The following is a 22,742-nucleotide window of genomic DNA, read 5'->3' as shown; positions in this document are numbered from 1 at the left end:
AGGGAGGAGGTGAAGGTGGGTTTTCTTCTTCAAGCTGTCAAAGCAAGAATTCGTACTTTTCTTTATGTTCATACTTTAGAGATTAACTTTTAATTTATTGAATGTAAATATAACATTTTGAAGTGTTATCAAAGGGCCAGAAAATTTTTAAATATTTATAAGGATATAATTATGTTATTTGGGGTTGCAGAAAGGTAAAACTAAATCCAGTGCTTCCTAAGATGCATAGAATTTTTGGCTTTGATTTGTATTAATACCTGAAGCTTTAAAAACACCTATAGGCAGAAAAACACACCTTTACACTACTGAGAATTCTAATTATTATCTTTCATTCTTAAATTTTTTTCATTTAATCTTAGCCATGTAAGGCCATATTGGGTCTATAGGACATGGACTCTGTACCCATATTGCTGGAATTTAGTATGAGAGACAATATGTAGACCAGTGGAAAAAATCCATTAATATATGATGACAACTTATGATATGTACCATGAAGGAAACTAACAGATGTAATATTATTACCTGTGAAGGAAGAGCAAGGGTAGTTAAGGTGGCCAGAGAATGTATCTTCTGGGAAGTATCATTTATGTTGAGAGTTGAGTATATGGGTGGGTGAAGAATAAGTAGCATGTGTGACTACCCTGAGTCCCATGAGGGTTTAGTATTTTCCAAGAACTGAAGGATGGTTTCAGGTATAACTTGAGGTGTCTGCATTTAAGTAATCTACAAATAATTGATTGTACAAACAGATACAGATTAGTATTGGATTTTTTTTAAAAAAATCAGATAATCTGTGCCAAGTAATAGCTGATAACTTTTAATAGAATCAAAATAGGCTAAGTTAAAAAAATTATTGACTTCCAGTGTATTCCACATTCACTGAAAACCATTCAGCTGAAATGATGTTGCTATTATAAATATGGGTTGACTGACAATTGGAACTAATATGAGTAATTGCCATACCAAGAGCTATTTAACACCAAACATCAAACATGCTGGAACAATAAATCAAAGAAGAAACTGGTTCCTACATGAGTAACTCAGTTTAGTCTCCAGAAATGTGGCAAACTAAGGTATCATCTTAAGAGATGCCTTAAGCAAAAGAATGGCTGACAGTAGAACTTGTCATTATCAGTGGGAAGAATACAGAACAGATTGGGTATGGGGAGAAAAAAGTGAGGGAAATAGAATAAGCATAAATGGAGGTAAAATAAGAATCCTGGTCAATAATAGTAAAGGAGAAGGACTAGAGGAAAGAATTTAAGAAAAAGAAGGAAGGATGCTAATAGTTTAAGAGGAGCATATTCTAGTAGCTGAAATTTTATACAGGGTAAAACTTAGAAAAGTCTACTTTTAGGAATAAATGCTAATATCTTATACCCATTGCCTAATCATGTGAGGAGATCTATATCAAAGCTGACCATACCTTTGATTATCTCTTCTACTTCTTCAAACTCTTTCTTTTGCAGTATTTCACTTTGAAAACTCAAAGTGACAAATTACATACTTACGTTATTATATTTTATAAATTTTTATTTTTAAAACATAGTATTTGCAAATACTTGTTTTTAAATAAAATGTATATACCATGTAGTATGTTGTATTTATTTACTCGATGTTCTTTTAAGTGTTTCAGGCTGCATGTACCAAGTAGTTCAGACGATTGGCTCGGATGGAAAAAATCTTCTGCAATTACTTCCAATTCCTAATTCCTCTGGAAATCTTATACCACTAGTTCAATCTACAGTCATGTCTGATGCTTTGAAAGGGAATACAGGAAATCCAGTTCAAGTTACTTTTCAGACTCAGATTTCCAGCTCCTCCACAAGTGCATCAGTTCAATTGCCCATTTTTCAGCCAGCCAGTTCTTCAAACTATTTTCTTACAAGAACAGTAGACACAGCAGAAAAAGTTAGAGTTACTTCTGTGGGAACTGAAAATTTTACCTCATCAGTTTCTAAAGTTCAGAGGCATGGTGTGAAAATTGATGGACTCACCATGCAAACGTTTGCTGTTTCTCCCTCCTCAACACAAAATGATTCATCTTATATTTTAGTAAATACCCAGAGTCTTCCAATGACTGTGAAGTCTCCGGTTTTGCCTTCTGGGCATCATTTACAGATTCCAGCCCATGCTGAAGTGAAATCTGTACCAGCGTCTTCATTGCCTCCTTCAGTTCAGCAAAAGATACTTGCAACTGCAACCACAAGTACCTCAGGAACAGTTGAGGCCTCCCAAATACCAACTGTTATTTATGTATCTCCTGTAAATACAGTGAAAAATGTAGTTACCAAGAACTTTCAAAACATTTACCCAAAACCTGTTACAGAAATAGCAAAGCCAATGATACTAAACACCACACAGATTCCAATGAATGTTGCTAAAGAGACACAATTAAAAGGTGGTCAGCATTCTCAAGCTGCTCCAGTGAAATGGATTTTTCAAGAGAATCTACAGCCTTGCACTCCATCTCTTGTTCCTGTTAAATCTTCAAATAATGTGGCTTCAAAGATTTTAAAAACTTTTGTAGATAGGAAAAGTTTGGGAGATAATACTGTAAATTTGCCACCATTGAGTACCATCAGTCCTAGTGGGACACAATCCAAAAGTATGCCTATTAAAGATAATGCTTTGGTTATGTTTAATGGGAAAGTCTATCTATTGGCTAAAAAGGGGACAGATGTTTTGCCATCACAAATTGACCAAGAGAATTCTGTTTCTCCTGATATTCCACCAAGAAAAGATACATCACAGATAGTAAGTTCAAGTCCAGTCACAGAAATATCCAGAGAGGTTGTAAGTATTGTTTTGGCTAAAAGTAAATCTTCCCAGATGGAGACAAAATCACTTTCAAATACCCAGCTTGCTTCCATGGCCAATCTAAGGGCAGAGAAGAATAAGAAAGTGGAGAAACCATCTCTTTCTACCCCAAACCCACATAGTATGAACCAATCCATTAACTACTTAAAGCACAGTAAGACTTTATTCTCAAAGCCAGACTTTCCAGATGGATTTAGTACAGGACAAAATTCCCCCAGAAAAGGAAATATCATCCACAGCATAGAGAAAATAAGTTCCTCTGTTGATGCAACAACTGTTACTTCACAACAGTGTGTTTTCAGAGACCAAGAACCAAAGGTAATTTTCCCATGTTAGGGTGTTCTTTTTATCTATGTATATAGAAAATTTTTCTTTCTTAATTCTCAAAGTTAGTTATCTATGATACCTCTCTTTCCCTCCTCTCCCATCCTCCTCTTCATCACACACATACCATACGCACATGAATGCTTAATTAAGTCAAAGCTTTCATCTGAAGGAAATGTTTGAGGAGTGTAATAGAGCTGAGCAGTATTTTTCTCTAGAATCATTTGGCATGCCAAGTCTTCAAAGCAAAATTAAACAAACAAATCACAGAGCAACAAGATTTAGAAGAGTTGGAGAAGGATAATGTGAATTCAAAGCTTAGTAAAATTATGTGTGTGTGTGTGTGTGTGTGTATATATATATATACACACACATATCTTTGTACACATAAATACATATACATGCATACATATATACTTAAGAGCTTACTTTTAGTATATGAAGAGATTAATATTATGCACAGAGCAGTGCTGGGATTTGTTTGTTTGTTTTGTGGTGGTAGGGAGATATCTGGCAACTTTTTTAGGTAGACGGTAGAAGGGGCAGGACATGGCTAATTAATACCTTTCAGTCATTTGTGGAAAAAGAATTTATCAACATCTTGATTGGGTTGTTTGGTGGTTTTTTGTGTTTTTAGTATACAAGTCTCCTGTTCCTCTTTTTAGTCCTCCTTTTTGAATCATTCAATTACTCAACATATCCACATAGTTATCCTTCTGTTCTACTTAAGATATGTGTATGTGTAATCACTAAATATTTGTACCCACATTTTCCTTCTTAGAGGTCTACTTAATAATGTTCAGTATTTCTCCCCTTCAGTACAGAATTCAATGAACTCCAGAGATGTAAGGAGGTAAATTCTGATTAAGTACAAATTGATTAAAGCTATAAGAGTTTTCCAAAAGATGACAATTTCCAACATGATGTTATATTGATTATTTTTAACTTGTCATTAGTCTGTATTCTCATTTCATTTGTTTGAGAATTAACTACCTGTTACTTTCCTAGTACAAGAAAGTAAAATTGTAGGAGAACATTTTGGTTTTGCTCAGTTAAGTTCAGCTTTTCAAGTGTGGGTGGTAAGGCAAGAGTAATACAATCCAATCATTTAGGACTTTAAAGCATAGCATTTTAAGTAAGATGAGATAATCACTTAGTTGCTAGTCTGATAAAATAGCTTAAGTAATTGGCAGTATTGTTTGTGTGTTTTCTTTTCCTATTTCCAGATCCAGAATGAGATGGCATCAACATTAGAAAAAGTTACTCAAGAAAGAAATGACAAGAACAATTCCCAAGGAAGAAGCAATAAGGCATCATATCTGAACAATGATGCTGAACTTAGAAAGATATTTGGTCTCACTAAAGATTTGAGCGTGTGCCTTACTCGGATTCCTCACCATTTGGGCTCTGGAGGTTTTGATTCCTTTAGCTGTTTGGTGAAAAGTGATACTTACAAAGAGACAGAGTTTATAGTGAAGGAGGAAGGGAGAAAACAGGTAATAGATTTTAAAGTGTCCTTTGTAGGTACTCCAAAGATATATGAATGTATTTTCTTGATTTTTTTTAGTCTTGTGCATTAATATGAATGATAGTTGTTACCAAATTTGCATGTATATGTATTATACTAAAACAATGTTAAGAAGAACCATATATGCACAGGTAAAAATGCATCCCCAGTTAATTAAAAATGTTGCTTTAGGGAATTCCCTACCAATCTAGTGATTAGGACTCCGAGCTCTCACTGCTGAGGGTCCCAGTTCAATTCCTGGTCAGGGAACTAAGATCCCACAAGCCACATGGCATGGCCAAAAAAAAAATAAAAAAGGAAAAGAAAAGAAAAGAAATGACAGAAATGCAGGGAAAATGTAAGCATGCAGATACTTACTGAAGTATTACTTTAAACATCTTAAGAAATCTACACAATGATGATGAAAATAAAATCCCTATAACTTTGCTTACTGTCATTCTACTTATAAATATTTCATTATTGTATAATATCCTGAACTTCAGATCTGAAACCGGTCAACCTTTCCCAGTGATAATCTTCCCTATGTGCCTACTCTGCAGAGGAGAAAATAAATAAATAAATTCTATTTCTTATGCTCTTCACAAATGGTTGTTAGGTTTTCATAGTAGATCAATATAGCTTCTAATGTTTGACTTAAGCAGGAATATGTGAATTATATTTTGTTGAGTTGAATTTAATGGCTAAATATTTGTATCTGCAAACTTTGTTAAATTCGAGAGCACACTATTCGACAATAATATTTTGTTTTTCTTTTGGAATCTTACTCAACATTGCAACAGGGTTTTGATAAGAAAAGAAAAGCAAAAACCAATAAGAAGATGGATCACACAAAGAAGAGAAGAACTGAGAGTGTTTATAACACAACTGTAAATGGAGGAACTAATGTCACCAGTTCCCAACTCGTTAGCAGTATTTTACCAACTTCAAATGTATCACACCATAACATTCTCAGAGGCCACACTAAAACCAGGGAAGAAAAGAGATCTGAGGTAGAACACTCTACCCATGGGAATGAAGAGAAAGGCACACTGAGTTCAAATACAGCTTTTGAGCAAAGCCATTTCTTCAGTAAAAACTATACTGAAGATATTTTCCCCATGACACCACCAGAGTTAGAAGAAACCATTAGAGATGAAAAAATAAGAAGACTTAAGCAGGTGCTGAGAGAAAAAGAAGCAGCTCTTGAAGAAATGCGTAAGAAGATGAACCAAAAATAATGAAATGTTGCTATACGTAAAGACCAGTGAAATAGCTGTGTTTTTTCATATACTTTTGCATTAAGTTAATTATAGATGCATTCTGAAAGTGTCTTTGAATATTAAACTTGTCTTTTCATCAGTTGATTATAAAATTTTATTTAAGGAATACAGAAAAGGTTGATTATATGACTTTTGTGAATAATCTCATGGGGTATCTGAATCTTTGTCTAGATACCTCTTTTTGGAAGGAAAAGTTTTCTATTTTTCTATTACTTTAACTTGAATTCCCCAAGTTTGAATATTTGTTATTGTTTGTACATTTAGATAAATTGCTCAGATGTTATTCCAACAATAGGTAATTATTGTGTACTTTTTAAATTATACAATCCAACAGAGGAAATCAGCTCTAAACTTAGCTTTTCCAATGGGCTTGTATATCTATATGTCTCTTTACCCATAAATGATACATTCTCACCATTGTTGTAAGTTTTTTTTAATTTCATGAAAGAAAATGTATTATAGCAGCATTATTTAAAAATTCAAACATTTCTCAAAAGTGAGGGACATTTGTTTTATAACCTTTACAAAGTAGTTTCATATAATACAAAATGGGTTTTAGAATTCAGGCTATATAGTGTATTGTTTGCTTCAAGTGATATGTTATTATTCCTAGACAAATGCTTCCTTTTTTTGTGGGGGGGGGAATATGTACATATGTGACTTGGATTGTGTGAAAAGTAAATATGAACATGGCCACATTTAATACTTTTTAAAGTGGTAAAGTGTAGTTTTTCATAATAGAGGCAGACATTTTCCTATCTGGTTATCTTTGATTTGGCGAGTTGGAGAATGGTGTAGAGATGGGGATTAAGGGAGAGGAAATGGTTATTATTTTTTAAATGTTTAACAATTTCCTGGAAGTAGTGTTGGTCAAATAAAACCTGGACATTGGCAACAAAATAGAAAACAATAAGTCAGAAAATACTGAGAAGGAGTAGAACAAATGCAAACTGAGCATCAGCTAGATTCTCTTGCCTTTTTGGGTTTTTGTAACAGCTTTATTAAGATAATTTGTATATCATAAAGTTCACCCTTTTGAAGTGTACAACTCAGTGGTGGTTATATTCACAGAGTTGTGCAACCATCAACATGATCTAATTAGAACATTTTCATTACCTCCAAAAAACCTCATACCCATTAGCAGTCACTCCCCAGACCCTCCTTCCCCCAGCCGTTGGCAACCACCAACACTTTCTGCCTGTATAAATTTGCCTGTTTGGGATATTCATATGCATGGAATGAATCATTCAATATATGTCCCTTTGTGACTGGTTTCTTTCACTTAATGTTTTCAAGTTTCATCTGTGTTGGGGCATGTATTAGTATGTAATTCTTTTTTAATTGCTGAGTAATATTCCACTGTATGGATATAACACACTTTATCATTCATTTGTCTATGGACATTTGGGTTGTGTACACATTTGGCTACTAGGATGTTATGTTGCTGTGTTGCTCTTAACGTTTGGGTACATGTTTTGGTGTGGACATAATGTTTTCAAGTCTCTTGGGTATATACCTAGGAGTGTAATTGCTGGTCATACCCTAACTCATTGAGGAACTGCCAAACTATTCCAGGCAGATTTTTCTCCCCCTACTCCACCAAAATGGATCTTGTTAAGGACACCAGTGACTTCCATGTTACTAGATGCAGTGGTCAATTGTCAGTCTTAATTTATCTATCAGTGGGAATATAATTTCATGAATTATTACCTCCTTTGAAAAAATTTTAAACATTTTATAAAAGAATCAGTACATGTCCATTGTGGGAAAATTGAAAATACAAACTAAAATATTAAAAATTCACTTTCCCATCAAGCTAAAACATTAAATTTGGGGGCTAGGAGATACATAGTTAAAGGCTATCAGTAAATAGATATTATTTGAAGTCATAGGTCTGGAAAACTTCACTTAGGGAAACAGTATAAACAGAGAAGTTAAAATGGTGGGCTCATGTCAGAATACATTTAAAGGTTGGAAAAAGGGCAATCTCAAATGAATTTTGAGGATTGGAAGATTATTGAATGAATTGTATTTATAAATCCTTGAATAGTGCTTGACACATAGCAATGTATCAATGTTTGTTAAATAAAATAAATTCAACTAAAATCATCCTAATAGACATGTTGCATCCATTTTCATTTCATTTCATTTTCTTACCTTCTCCTTTTGATGTTTTCTGCTTCTTTTACTATTAAGGCTTTGCTGCTCATGGAATCATCAAGCACCACATTTCTTCTGATAATAAATTCCATGGTATGGAAATGTGGCTTGAATTCTTTATAGCAAAATTCTCAAAATTTGTTTATACTGATGGTCTCAAACTCCTACTTCTCACTCTGAAATTCTCTCAAATTAGGGTTTTGTCTTTACCACTCCACTAAACCTGTTTTTCTCAAGGTGTTCAACAATCAACATATTGCTAAATCTAATGGTCAGTTCTTAGTCTTTATCTTATTTGACCTGTCAGTAGCATTTGACATTTTTTATAAGTCTGTCATTGAAATTTGTTCTTCACTCTGCTACCAAGACACCATATTCTTGATTTCCTACTACCTTATTGGTTGCTCCTTAGTCCCTGGTTGATTCCTTCCCTTCTCCATGATCCATAATATTGGAGTTACATACAGCTCAGTCCTTGTATGTCTTTTATTTTATACCTATATTCAGTCATGATAGTCTCACCTAGTTCTCATGGATCAAATTACCATCCATATTCAGGAACTCTCCTATGAACTTCAAAATCGTGTATCCAACCACCTTCTTGACATTTCTATTTAGAAGTCCAGTGGGCATCTCAAAATTAACACAGGCCAAACCTAGGTTCTAATTATCCACACCCACAATTTACCTCAACCAAGATCTTCTCTATCTCAGTTAATGACAAATTCAGGCTTTCACTTGTTCAAGTGTACACACTTGGAGTAAACCTTGATTTTTCTTTTTCTCATGCCCTAGTCTGTTAGGAAATTTTCTCCATTTACCTGGAATCTGGTCATTATTTACCACCTTTACTGTGACAACCTTGCATTATCTCTCATTTGGATTATTGAAACCACCAATTGTCTCCCTGCTTCCATCAGTGTCCTCCTACAACCTTTATTTATCACGATAGCCAAGTAATTTTGTTAAATGTATAAGTAATGAGGGGGAAAGGACAAAAAACAGAATAGAAAAATGGGAAAACTATATGAACAATTTATGATAAAAGATATAATAATGACCTTCAAATATGAAAAATATTCAAATTCACTGGAAATTGGGTAAATGCAAATTAACACCACTCAGCATTTTTCATTAGTCAGAATGGAAAATATTTATGAATATGGAAACATTTTGGCAAGACTGTGAAGAAATATACTTGTTTATATGTTGCTGATGGCAATACAAATTGGTACGATATTTCTGGAGGGAAATTTCGTGGTGTCTAACAAAGAATTTACCTTTCAACCAATGGGGCCAGCAATTCTGTTTCTAAGAATCTATCCTGAAGATATACCTCCAACAATATTAAAATATATATACAGAAATATATTAATTACAATATTGTTTTTAATTACAAAGTATTGGAAGCAACCTAAATACCCATTCATAGGAAAGTGGTTGAAAAAACCATGATATGTATACACAGTGGAATGAGGAAGAGCTTTATGAACTGATATGAAGTGATTTCTAAGACATACTATAAAATGAGAAATAGCAAAGCACAAAAGAGTATAGCATACTACCCTTCATATGAGAAAGAAGAGCTGTAAGAAAATACACAAACATCTGTTCATTTGTACAAAAAAAAACTACAGGAAGGATAAACCAAAAGCTAACAAGACTGATACCTAAAGGAAAGGGATAGAAAGAAGAGGGGAATGGCAGTAGGTTAGCAAGGATGAAGTAGAGTAACATTTCTCTGATTATATATTTTTGTAGAGCTCTTAGAATCAGTAATGTCTTGCATACTCTTCACATACCCCTAAATAAGCAAATGATTAAAACCAAGCAGGAAATGATGACAACACAAACTGGAATGCAAATACTAACAAATGAAAGTAAATATATTGTGAAAGAATAACATGACCATACTTAAGGGGATGGAAAAGAAACAACTAACTCAAGTAACTTAGAAGCAGTATCTTCAGTGAGCACAAGGCTAAAGACTTAAGCACTGTAATCTAGTTAGTAAATGTTTTTCTCACAGGGATATGAGTTAGCAATCCTGAAACTACATTTGTGTGTATACTAGAATTGAAAAGTAAGTACATATATTGTAGATAGTGAAAGCCAGACTTCTTACAGTTGGAGAAAGACATAAGGAAAGGAAGAAGGCTAAAATAAACCCTGTGGTATTGGATTACAATAAGAGGCATCAGTATAAATTCATGGTTTTTGATATATATTCAGACAGATAAAGAAATATATATATATGGGGGGGGGGTTAGTATACATTCATATATTTCCTAACTAACTCATTCAGTGAGAAGGCCTAGAGGCAGTGACACTCCAGAACAATGAGCACACTTAGCACCAGATCTTGGTTTCTAAACAGGATTCTCTAACATAAGGAACCAGGGTTTCTTAGATAATTTGATTTCAGGGCAGGCTGGAGCAAAGAAAACACAAGGTGAACCTAAAACATTTTGTGAGGTCAGAAGATAAGGAAAGATAAGATAAGATGGAGGCTTATCAAAAACAGAGGAGCTAATCTGAAGGAGCATCTTATGGCCAAAACTGGAATAATGTGAATAACAAAAACAGTGTTTGAGTTTAAACCCTAGAATAATATATACCCAGTGAATCTATGCAAATATAAAAATCAAATGCATAAATGAAGGAGAAGGGACAGCTTTTCCTCACAATTGAATTTCAATTAACGAATGTAGATGGAAAGGGGAAATAGAGAATCATCATTGTAAGTGCCCTAGTAATACCTGTTGCAGACAAGATTCACCAATGGATGCTAAAATGAGGGAGCAAAAGTTTGAGAAGAAACAGGATTTGCAGTCTCAAAGCATCTCCCCAAAGATACTTATTAACTATGAAGGGAAATAAAGTAACTTTATAGGGAAGAAGCCTAGCAGACACCAACCTATCCAAATAATCAAGATAAATATCACCAGTAATAAGACATATCAATATCATGAATCCCTTGATATGATGCATAAAGATATTTTTGTAGGTGGTAGTCTTTCCAAAAATACAAAACCTGTTATAGACTGAATGTTTGTGTCCCTTCTAAAATTCATACATTGAGGACGTAAGCCCCCGTGTGGAGATGGGGCCTCTAAGGAAGTAATTAAGGTTAACTGAAGTCATAAGGATGGGACTTTGATCCAATAGGATTAGTGTCCTTATGAGACTTCAGAATGGTCCCCTCCAACCACCCCTGCCAGCAAAATGCATTGAGCCAGCATGCTCACACTGAAGATCAAATGAGGACATAGTGAGAATGCTGCCATCTGCAAACCAGGAAGAGAGCTCACACTAGAAACTGAATTGGCTGGAACCTTGCTCTTACTGTGAACCTCCAAAACTGAGAGAAATAGATATCTGTTATTGAAACCACCCAGTCTGTGGTATTTCGTTATGGCAGCCTGAGCTAATACTCTTTCCAATGATGAGAAAATATGAGACAAATCCAATTTGAGGGGCATTCTACAAAATTACTGATTAGTATTCTTCCAAAGTGTCAGGGTCATGAAAGACAGGGGAAAGAGTGAAAAACAGTTGCTGACTGGAAGAGACTAAGGAGGAAAAATCAAAACAAAACTGCATGTAATATGGGACCCAGAGCAGGATTCTGGAACAGAAAAAGGACACAGCGAAGGAAAAAATTTGAAATTTGAATAAGACCTGTAGCTTAGTTAATAATATTGCACTAGTATTAATTTACCGTTTTTGATGTAAAATGTTAACATAGGGGTAGTGGGATAAGGGATATAAGGGAACTCTTTGTACTATTTTTACAAGTTTTCTGTAAGTCTAAAATTAGATCAAAGTAAAAAGTTTATAAACAAGACAAAATATTTAAAAATTGTAAATCAGAACATTCCCTCCACTGTTCAAAATCCTCTAGTGGCTTTCTATCTCACTCAAATTAGGTGCCAAATTCTGCACAATGGTGGAAAAGCCCTACACTAATTGTTCCCCTGCTTCCTCTCTAATTTCATCTCCTACTGAATTTTAGCCAAACTAACTTTTTGGTGTTCCTTAGGTATAGCAGGTACATTCCTGGCTCAGGTCTTTGCATTTGTTTATTCCCAGATACCACTGGTTGTTCTTCATTTAGCTAACTTCATGGCCTGCTCTTTCACATTTTTCATCTTTACTCAAATGTCATCTTATCAGTGAAAGTTTCCTCACCACCCTATTTTATTTTGCACCCACCAGCCTCCTGGAGTTCCATATTCTGATATTATTTTTCCCATAGCCCTTATTATCATCATCAATATTCTGCATATTTTACTTATTTAATTATATTATTATACATTGATATACAGCAGAGTTTAAGCTGCACCTAAGTTAAAGTTAGGGAGAGGTCTGACTATTTTGTTCACTGATGTATTGCCAGTGAACATGAAGAGAGAATGAATAGTCATGTGGAGGCTGCTTCATCTCCAATGTCTTATTCCAGTTTCAAGAGCAGGAAAAAAGTGGCAAAAAAGAAGAGATATATTAGGAAAGCAAAACCTCTCTTCATGTGTTATTGGATCACTGGCCAAACTATGTTACATGACCACCTCTAACTGCAATGAAGGCTAGGAATTTTTTTTTTTTTTTTTTTTTGGCTAGAAACATTACTGTGTATCTACCACATTTTGACAAAAGGTTTAGGTTAGAAAGACAAAGAATGAATACTATAAACTATTCAGACAAAAAATATTGCTTAAAAGGTAGCCAAAAACTTTCATAAATTTCTGCTTTTGTTTCAGGAATAGTAAGGGAAAAATAAAAACAGCACAAATTTTACAGTTCTGAGGGAAAAAATCGTAAATGAAGAATTTTCTACGTACCTAAGTTCTGAATGAAATATGATATCAAGAAAAAGATATTCTCAAATATTCAGGAGCCCAGAAAATATACTTCTCATCTTTTCTTCTTGAATAAAACTACTTTAACATGTGCTATTACAGCTTATTTTGTCTTTTTTTTGGTCCCACAGCTTGCAAGATCTTAGTTTCCTGACCAGGGGGGTCGATCCCAGGCCCCCTGCATTGGAAGCACAGGGTCCTAACCACTGGACCGCCAGGGAATTCCCTGCTCATTGTGTCTTAAGAAAAATATTTCCACCTCTGGTGGCTTTGTACTATGTCAGCTTGGCTGGGCTAAACTACATTTCCCAGAATTCCCTTTTGTATATAGTATTTCTAGTTAGGGTCGACTACAAGAGAGACAGACTCCTGTAGGAGACTTGGAGGGCAAAAGAGAAGCAGCAACCACTTTGTAGCTCACACACATTGTCTCTGATCTACTGGTGCATCTCATTGACATGAGGTGTGGCCCGATCTGGAACTACTTCATCTTCCCCTGGATTTCTCTTCAGCTTCTCTTATTTGTTGGCCAAGTAATTGTGTTTAGCTCTGTGACAAAGAGGACATGTGTAGCATCAAGGTCACAGACAACAAGAACTGACACAGGTTTCAATCTATCCTGTGTCCCTCAGCTTGGCCCTGGGTGTTCCAGATTGTTATTCCTCTCCCTCATGCCACATTCATCTTTTCTTCCTGATTTCCTGCCCTGTGGACTTGAAGATTCAGGATCAGATAGGGAGACAATAGCTCCTCACAAGGAGGCAAGAAAGTTAGATTCCTGGAACAAATCCTTTTACACATACACAAACACACACACACATATTCCACATTCTAGTGGTTCTGCTTCTCTGACTGAACTCAGACTTATACACTACACTGAATTTATTTTAAAAATTCTCTAATAATCTCTGTTAAGAGTTTTAGAATTTTTCCTTTCAAAGACTGGTCTTTAATTCACTTCATATTGATTTTCGTGTATGTATAGTGTGAACAAGGAGTTCAATTCCATTTCTTTCCAAGGGATTAACCAATTGTTTCAAGATTCTTAATTGAAAAGTTCATTTTTTCTTGACTAACATGTAATACCAACTTCATCATATAGCAAGTGTCCATATATGTATGGGTTTATCTTCTGGTCTTTCTCTTAGTATACTTATGTACATATCTTAGTATATCTATAAGCTGTAACTAAGTTTAAGTGAGGGGATATCTATGTCCTAGTGAGTACTTGTGTCTTAGTTATAATAGCTTTAATATAAATCTTGGTAATTACCCTATCTTACTCTTCTTCATCGAGAGTATCTTGGCATTTTTGATCCTTTGCATTTTTATATAAATTTTAGAAATATCTTGTCAAATTCCATAATGTAATCTGTTGGACATGTATTCAGGTTGAATTAAATCAATAAAATGGAGATAATTAACATGTATACAATGTTAATAGATACAATCTCTAAGCATGGTACATTTCTCCATTTATTTAAGTCTTCTGTAATGGCTTTCAATTGAGTTTTAATATATTTTTCAAGAAGCTCTTGCATAACTTTTTAGAAATTTATTTCTAGATACTTATATTTTTGATATATTAGAAATGGTAATTAAAAAACTTTGGTGTAAAATATAACATATAACTCTATAGGTGCTTAATAGAAATATACTGTATATATTTATCAGAGTGCTGTTTTTTTCATCCAATATTACGTTTTAAAGAATCATCCTTTAGTTCATTTATTTTCATTGCCATGTATTATTTCATTGCATGAATAGTCACAATTTATCCATTCTATTGTTGATAGACATTAGGAATTTTCCCAGTGTTTAACTGTTATAGACAATGCTTCTATAAAACAAAAATTTATACTATTTCCCTGTGCATGTAACTACGCATTTCTGTAGGATGCTTATCTAACAGTCGAATTACTGCATCACAGAAAGTGTCACACTGTTGTACAAGGGGTTGTATTAATTTATGTACTCATCAGCAGCATATGAGTTCCCAATATTCCATATCCTATCTAACACAGGAATTAGTCAGCTCTATTATTTATTTATTTACTTAGCCAAAATGATATGTATGCAGTGCTATCTTATTTCCCTGATTCCTAATGAGTCTGAGTAATTTATCATGTTTACCAGTCATTTGAATTTCCTCTTTTGTGAAGTGTCATTTCAAGTCTTTTGTCCATTTTCTCTATATTGTACTTTTCTTGTCCATTTGTAGGAATTCTTTATCCATTCTGAATAGAACACTTTTGTTGATTATCTGTGATGTAGATATTTTCTCCTACTCTGTGGTTTGTGTGTTCATTATTTGGGGATGTTTTTTGATATGTGGAAAGTAATCAAATTCATCAGTCTTTTCTTTCTGTGATTATTGTCATGTTTTTGGAAAATTCCTTATCTACCCCAAGATCAAGAAGAAATTTTCCTATATTATCTTCTAAAAACTTTATATTTCTTTTTATTTCATAGTTAGGTATTTATTTCACCTGGAATTGATTTTTTAAAAATAATTTTAAAAAGTTAGTATAATGTTTATTTATGTATTATTGTGTGCTCATTTATCTTTTTATTTTTAAACCATTTTTTATTGACGTGTAATTTGCAATGTTGTATTGGTTTCAAGAGTACAGCCAAGTGATTCAGTTATATATATATATATTTTTTCTTCAGATTCTTTCCCCTTAGAGGTTACTACAAGATATTAAATATAGTTCCCTGTACTCTACGGTAGGTCCTTGTTGTTTATCTATTTTATATATAGTAGTGTGTATATGTTAATCAAAATTCCTAATTTATCTCCCCCCACCACCCCTGCTATCCTCTTTGGTAACCATAAGTTTGTTTTCCATGTCGAAGTGTCTATTTCTCTTTTGTAAATATGTTCATTTGTATCATTTTTTAGATTCCACATATAAGTGATATCATATGATGTTTATCTTTATCTGATATTATAATATTATAATTTCTAGGTCCATGCATGTTGCTGCAAAAGACATTATTTCATTCTTTTTTATGACTAAATTCCATTGTATATATACACCACATATTCTTTATCCATTAATCTGTCAATGGACATTTAGCTTGCTTCCATGTCTTGACTATTGTCAATAGTGCTGCAATGAACACCGGGGTGCATGTAGCTTTTTGAATTAGAGTTTTCTCTGTATATATGCCCAGTAGTGGAATTGTAGGATCATAAGGTAACTCCATTTTCAATCTTTTAAGGAACCTCCATACTGTTCTCCATAGTGGCTGCACCAATTTACATTCCTGCCAACATTGTAGGAGGGTTCCTTTTTCTCCACACCTTCTGCAGAACTTATTATTTGTAGACATTTTCATGATGGCCATTCTGACTGGTGTGAGGTGATACCTCATTGTAGTTTTGATTTGGTGTGAGGTGATACCTCATTGTAGTTTTGATTTGGTGTGAGGTGATACCTCATTGTAGTTTGATTTGCTCGATATTTGCTCAATATCGAGCATCTTTTCATGTACCTGTTGGCCATCTCTATATCTTCTTTGGAGAAATTTCTCTTTAGGGCTTCTGCCCATTTTTTGATTGGGTTTTTTGTTTTTTTGGATTTTAAACTGTATGAGCTGTTTTTATATTTTGGAAATTAATCCCTTGTTGGTAGCATTCTTTGCTAATATTTTCTCCCAGTTTGTAGGTTGTATTTTCGTTTTGTTTGTGGTTTCCCTTGCTGTGCAAAAGCTTTTAAGTTTAATTAGGTCCCATTTGTTTATTTTCATCTTTATTTCCATTACTCTAGGAGACAGATCCAAAAAACTATTGCTGCAATTTATGTCAAAGAGTGTTCTGCCTATCTTTTCCTCTAGGAGTTTTAGAATATCCAGTCTTACATTTAGGTCTTTAATACATTTTGAGTTTATTTTTGTATATTGTTTTAGAGAATGTTCTAATTTCATTCTTTTACATGTACCTGTCCAGTTTTCCCAGCACTGCTTATTGAAGAGGCTTTCTTTTCTCCATTGTATATTCTTGTCTCCTTTGTCACAGATTAACTGATCATAAGTGCGTGGGTTTATTTCTGGGCTTTCTATCCTGTTCCATTGATGTATGTGTATGTTTTTGTGCCAGAACTATACTGTTTTGATTACTGTAGCTTTGTAGTATAGTCTGAAGTCAGGGAGTATAATTCCTGCACCTCCATTCCTCTTTCTTAAGATTATTTTGGCTGTGTGGGGTCTTTTGTGGTTTCATACAAATTTAAGATGTTTTTGTTATAGTTCTGTGAAAAATGCCATTGGTGATTTGATATTGCTTGGAATCTGTAGATTGCCTTGAGTGGTATGGTCATTTAAACAGCACTGATTCTGGAACTGAGTTTTGTAGGAGTACAATTATTTATTTCCATATTCGTACACAAATGTCACAGCACCATATATTAAGAAATCCATCACTTCTCCAGTGCTCTCTAGTGCCACATCTGTCATATATCAAGTTTTCATATATGCATGAGTGTGTTTCTATATTTTGTCTTCTATTCCATTGGTTGAACTATCTATCCCTATGCCAATATTATCTTCATTACCTTAGCTTAATAATGTGTATATTTCATAGATCAAGTCTCCTACCTTATATCAATAGTTCTTCAAGAGTATCTTGACTATTTCCAGTTCTACCAACTTCCATTTAAATTTTAGAATCATTGTCAGCTTTTGTCTTACTCATACTCATACATTATTGTGCTTTTGATTGTATTTTTGATAATATTTGATAATATTTAAATTATAAATCAATTTTGGGGGAAATGACATTTTTGTCAGTCTTTTCAATCCATGAGATGGGATATCCATTTATTTAAACCTACCTTAATTTCTCTCAATAAAGTTTTGTGATTTTCTCCATATAATTCTTCACATCTATTATTAGATTTGTCATTTGATTTACTTAATTAAAAAAAAGTTTTATATCTGATTAAAATTTCATTTTCTACTAGACACTATTGGTATATCAAGATACATTTTTTATATTGATGGTATATCTTATTATTTCTAATAGTTTATAAGTAGATGCTTTAGATTTGCTACATACACAGTCACATATCATATGCAAATAATGGTGGTTTTATTTCTTTCTTTCTCATCCATTTATTTTCTTTGCCTTATTCTCTTGCTCCAGAATCTCTGGTTTAATATGAAATAATTATTTTTTCTCCATATAAAAGAGAAGAAATTCAAAATTTCCCCATGCAGAATAATGTTTGTTTTTGGTTTTTGTTTGTTTGTTTTTTGGTTTTTTTTTGGTAAATACTCTTTTGTAGGTATATCAGTCAGGGGTCTTAAGAGAAATCAATAGGGTGTGTATATGTGTACATATACATATATGTCTATATATATATATATATATATATATATATATATATATATATATATATATATACAGCTGACCCTTGAAGACATGGGTTTGAACTGCAAGGGCCCACTTATGAGTGGATTTTATCCAATAAATATATATTCACCCTCTATATTTACCAGTCTCACATCCATAGATTCAACCAACCACAGATTGAAATTTCCATCTCTAGTTCTTGAACCTGCAGATGCATAACCTTCAGATACTGAGGGTCAACTATGAGACTTGAATGTCTGGGTATTTTTGTGTACATAGTGGCTCCTGGAACCAATCCCCTGCAGATACAAAGGGAGGACTGAAGAGACAGAAAGGAAAAAGAGGGACAGAGAGAGAGAGAGAGAGAGAGAGAAAGAGATTTCTTTTAAGAAATTGGCTCATGCAACTGAGGAGGTTGGAAAATCCACAGAGTAAGTTGGCAAGTGAGAGACCTAGGGGAGGTTTTCCATTTAAGTCTGAAGGCAGTCGGCTGGCAGAATTCCCTCTTCTTTGAAGGAGGTCAGTTTTCTTAAGACCTTCAACTAATTGAGTGAGGCCGATCCACATTACCTAGGGCATTCTGCTTTACTCAAAATATGCTAATTTAAATCTTAATTTCATGCAAAAACGCCTTCACAGAAACATCTAGAATAGTGCTTTACCAAATACCTGGGTGCTGTGACCTACCAAAGGCCACATAACATCATCCATCAAAATAGGTTACAAAAATTCCCTTCTAATTACTAGTTTACTACAAGGTATTTCATTTTTGTTTTAATACTTAGTGATATAGTTAAATTTTATGAAATGATTTTTCTACATCTATTGAGGGGATAATGTTTTTCTCCTTTACTTGGTCAGCATGGTGAGTTACATTGATTGTATCATTCCTAAAATAAACCTAACATGATAATGATGTTTTATCCAGAAATTTATTCCAAAATTAATTCTGTTAATATTTTAAGATTTTTGCATGTAAATTTATGACTAAGAATGTTTATTAATTTCCTTTCTCATATTGTTCTTTTAGGTTTTGGTATCAAGTTTACCTTGAGGAGTATTCAATCTTTTTCTATACTCTGGTATTTTTTTGTTTTTTGTTTTTGTTTTTTGGAAGATTAAAATAATTTCTTACTTAAATATTTGGTAAAACTCACCAGTGAAGCCATCTTGGCCTAGATTTTCTTTATGAGAATATTTTTGACTATTGATTCAATTTTATAAACAGTTATTGACTCTTCATGTTTTCTACTTGAAATTGTTTTGATAAATTATTTTCTTAAGACTTTTCCCAGGGAATTCCCTGGTGGTCCAGTGGTTAGGACTTGGCACTTTCACTGCTGTGGGCCTGGGTTCAATCCCTAGTGGGGGAACTAAGATCCAATGAACCGAGTAGTGTGGCAAAAAAAAAAAGTGTCTAAGACTTTTCCCAGTTCAACTAGTGTTTTTAATGTATCATCATAAGTTATTCACAATACTTTTACTTCCTCTTAATCTCTCTGGAATTTCTAGGGATAGCTCTTCTCATTCTTCATATTTTTCATTTATTCCTTTTTCTTTTTTTTCCCAGTACAGTCTTACCAGAAGTTTTTCGTTTATACTAGATTTTTTCTTTTGGGGGGCAGGGGCCCTGCACCATGCAGCATGTGGGATCTTAGTTTCCTGGCCAGGAATGAGCCCATACCTCCTGCAGTGGAAGCACTGAGTCTTAAATACTGAACTGTCAGGGAAGTCCCGATTTATACCAGATTTTTAAAAAGAATATTTCTAGTACTATTGATCCTACCTACTACATATTGTGGCATAACTAATTCTTGCTTATTTTTTATTATTTATTTTGCTTTACTTTCAGGTTATTTTTCCGTTCTGTTTTGACTTCCCGAGGTGAATACCCAGATCTTAAATGTTCAATCTTTTTTATCTTCTAATATATGAATTTAGAAATTAAATCTCAGTGTAACACTGTTTTAACTCCATCTTGTACATTTAATCTATTTTGAAAAATTCTCAACCACTATCAAGAGTATGTATTTTTTATTTTCAGTTAAAAGTTTTCTAATTGTCATTGTTTATTTCTCTAATGCATGGCAGTTTAGGAGTCTACTTCTTAATTCCCAAATATATGGAGATTTTCTGGTTATCTTTTGTTATTGATTTCTAGCAAAATTGCATTATGGTAAAAGAATACCCTGTATGATTTTAATCACTTGATATTTTTGAGACTTGATTTATGATCGTTTATATAGTCAAATTTGGTAAATGTTTATTTATGTGATAGACTAAATAATGCCCCCCTAAATGTTGATGTCTAAATGCCCAGTACCTATAAGTTACCTTAACAATAAAAGGGACTTGGCAGATGTGATAAGAATCTTGAGGTTGAGAATTTATCCTGGATTATCCCTGTAGGTCCAATGTAATCACAAGAAGGAGGGAGGGGCAGATTTGACTGTAGAGGGAATAAGGCAATGTGACAATGGAAGCAGAGTTGGGAGCGATGTGGCCAGGAGCAAAGGAATGTCATAGGCTCTAGAAGTTAAAAGAGGAACATATTCTCTCCTAGAGTCTCCAGAAGGAATCAGACCTGATGGCATCTTGACTTTAGTCCCTTAAGATCCATTTTAGACATCGGATATCCAGAACTGTAAGAGAATAAATTTATGTTGTTTTAAGCCACTAAATTTGTGAAATAGAAAGAGTAAACTAATATTATGTGTGTTTGAAAACAATCTGTATTGTTCAGACTGGTTGGATAGCATTCTATATGGGTCTGTTAGGTCAATTTTATTTGTCATGTTTACTAAATCTTTACTGATTTTTTTAATGTTTTATCTACCACTGAAAGAAGTTTTCTAGGAAATTTCAACTATACTTATTTACTTACCTATTTCTCCCTATGGTTCTGTCAATTTTTGCTTTTATATCTTTTAGGACTATGTAATTAGGTACATAAAAATATTGAATTTTTTTTCTGGTGAAATGAAGTGATTATTTACCTGTAATAATGTTGTTTTCCTTAAAGTATTTTCTGCCTGATGTAAAGACAGTTTTTGTTGTTATTATTGTTATGTTAATTTTGTTTTTGTCCAATTTAATGATTTTTTTTTAAAAAAATTGGACCTTTAATGATTTTACATTTAGTTTTTCTATTGAAATAGTTGGGCTTATATTTGCCATTTTATTTGGTGCTTTCTGTTAGTTCCACTAGTAGAAAGGTCCTTTCTTGATATTTTTGGATTGAATAAGTATTCTTTTTTAAACATTTTATTTTTTACCTCTACTAGTTTCGCAGCTATTTGTGTTATTTCCATACTTTCAGTGGTAACCCAACCAATGACAACATGCAAACTTAATTTACCAAAGTCTTAATTTAATTGAAATATTTACTCATCTCCCAGATTTCAGAACACTTTAACTTCATATATATACCTCTCATAATTTAAATGTTATTGTTGTCTGACAATTTGGGTATATCTTTTAAGTAAAATTTTAAAATTCCAATAAACACTAATATTATTGTTTCATATATGTTCACTTACATTTGTCCACTTTCTTTTCTCATTAACTTATGCAACTCAGATCTTCTGTCTAGCACCATTTTGTACTTGCTTTAAGCAAATACATCTTTAGAATTTCTTTTTTCACCTTTATTGAGGTATAAATGACAAATAAAATTGTAAGATATTTGAAGTGTACAATGATGATATGATATTAATATACATTCTGAAAGAATTACCCTCATCAAGTTAAGTATCATATCCAGTACCTCACATATTTACTTTTTCCTCTTTTAGTGAGAACATTTAAGGTCTACTTTCTTAGCAGTTTTCAATTATACAATACAGTTTAATCAACTATAGATACCATGTTACACATTAGATCCTCAGAACTTATTGATCTTATAACTGAAAGTTGGTGTTCTTTTACCAACCTCCTCCTAATTCCCCAGCCTCCCAGACCCTGGCAACCACTTTTATATTGTGTTTCAATGAGTTTGACATTTAAAAAAGAAGATTTCACATATAAATGATATCATACAGTATTAATCTTTTTCTTTCTGTCTTATTACGCTTAACATAATGCCTTCCAGGTTAATCCATCTTGTTGTAAATGACAGGATTCCCTTCTTTTGAGACCAGTAATATTCCAATCTGTGTGTGTGTGTATCACATTTTCTTCATCTATTCATTCATAATGAACACTTAGTACCTAGGTTATTTATATGCTTTTGCTATTGTAAATAATGCTGCAAAGAACATGAGAGTACAGATACTTTTCCAAGAGAGTGGTTTTGTTCCGTTTGCACATAGACTCAGAAGAGATATTGCTGAGTCATATGATAGCTCTATTTTTAATTTATTGAAGAACCTCCATACTGTTTTCCACCATGACTCTACCAGTCTACATTCTCACCAACAGTGCACAAAGTTTCC

The 22,742-nt window shown here is 33.4% G+C and overlaps 1 protein-coding gene across 1 annotated transcript; it reads left to right on the top strand.

Annotated features, from left to right (window-relative positions):
- Nucleotides 1-1,641: 1,641 nt before the first annotated feature.
- LRIF1 (ligand dependent nuclear receptor interacting factor 1) lies at nucleotides 1,642-5,889 on the top strand. Its single transcript, XM_065894422.1, has 3 exons — nucleotides 1,642-3,138; nucleotides 4,371-4,640; nucleotides 5,452-5,889. Exons 1-3 carry the CDS (start codon nucleotides 1,642-1,644, stop codon nucleotides 5,887-5,889), a joined length of 2,205 nt encoding a protein of 734 aa, XP_065750494.1.
- The last annotated feature ends 16,853 nt before the right edge of the window (nucleotides 5,890-22,742 follow it).

This window comes from Phocoena phocoena, chromosome 1, assembly GCF_963924675.1.
Source record: "Phocoena phocoena chromosome 1, mPhoPho1.1, whole genome shotgun sequence".
NCBI lineage: Eukaryota > Metazoa > Chordata > Mammalia > Artiodactyla > Phocoenidae > Phocoena > Phocoena phocoena.
The sequence above is the reverse complement of the archived record's forward strand: the minus strand, read 5'-3'. Positions and strand labels throughout refer to the sequence as shown.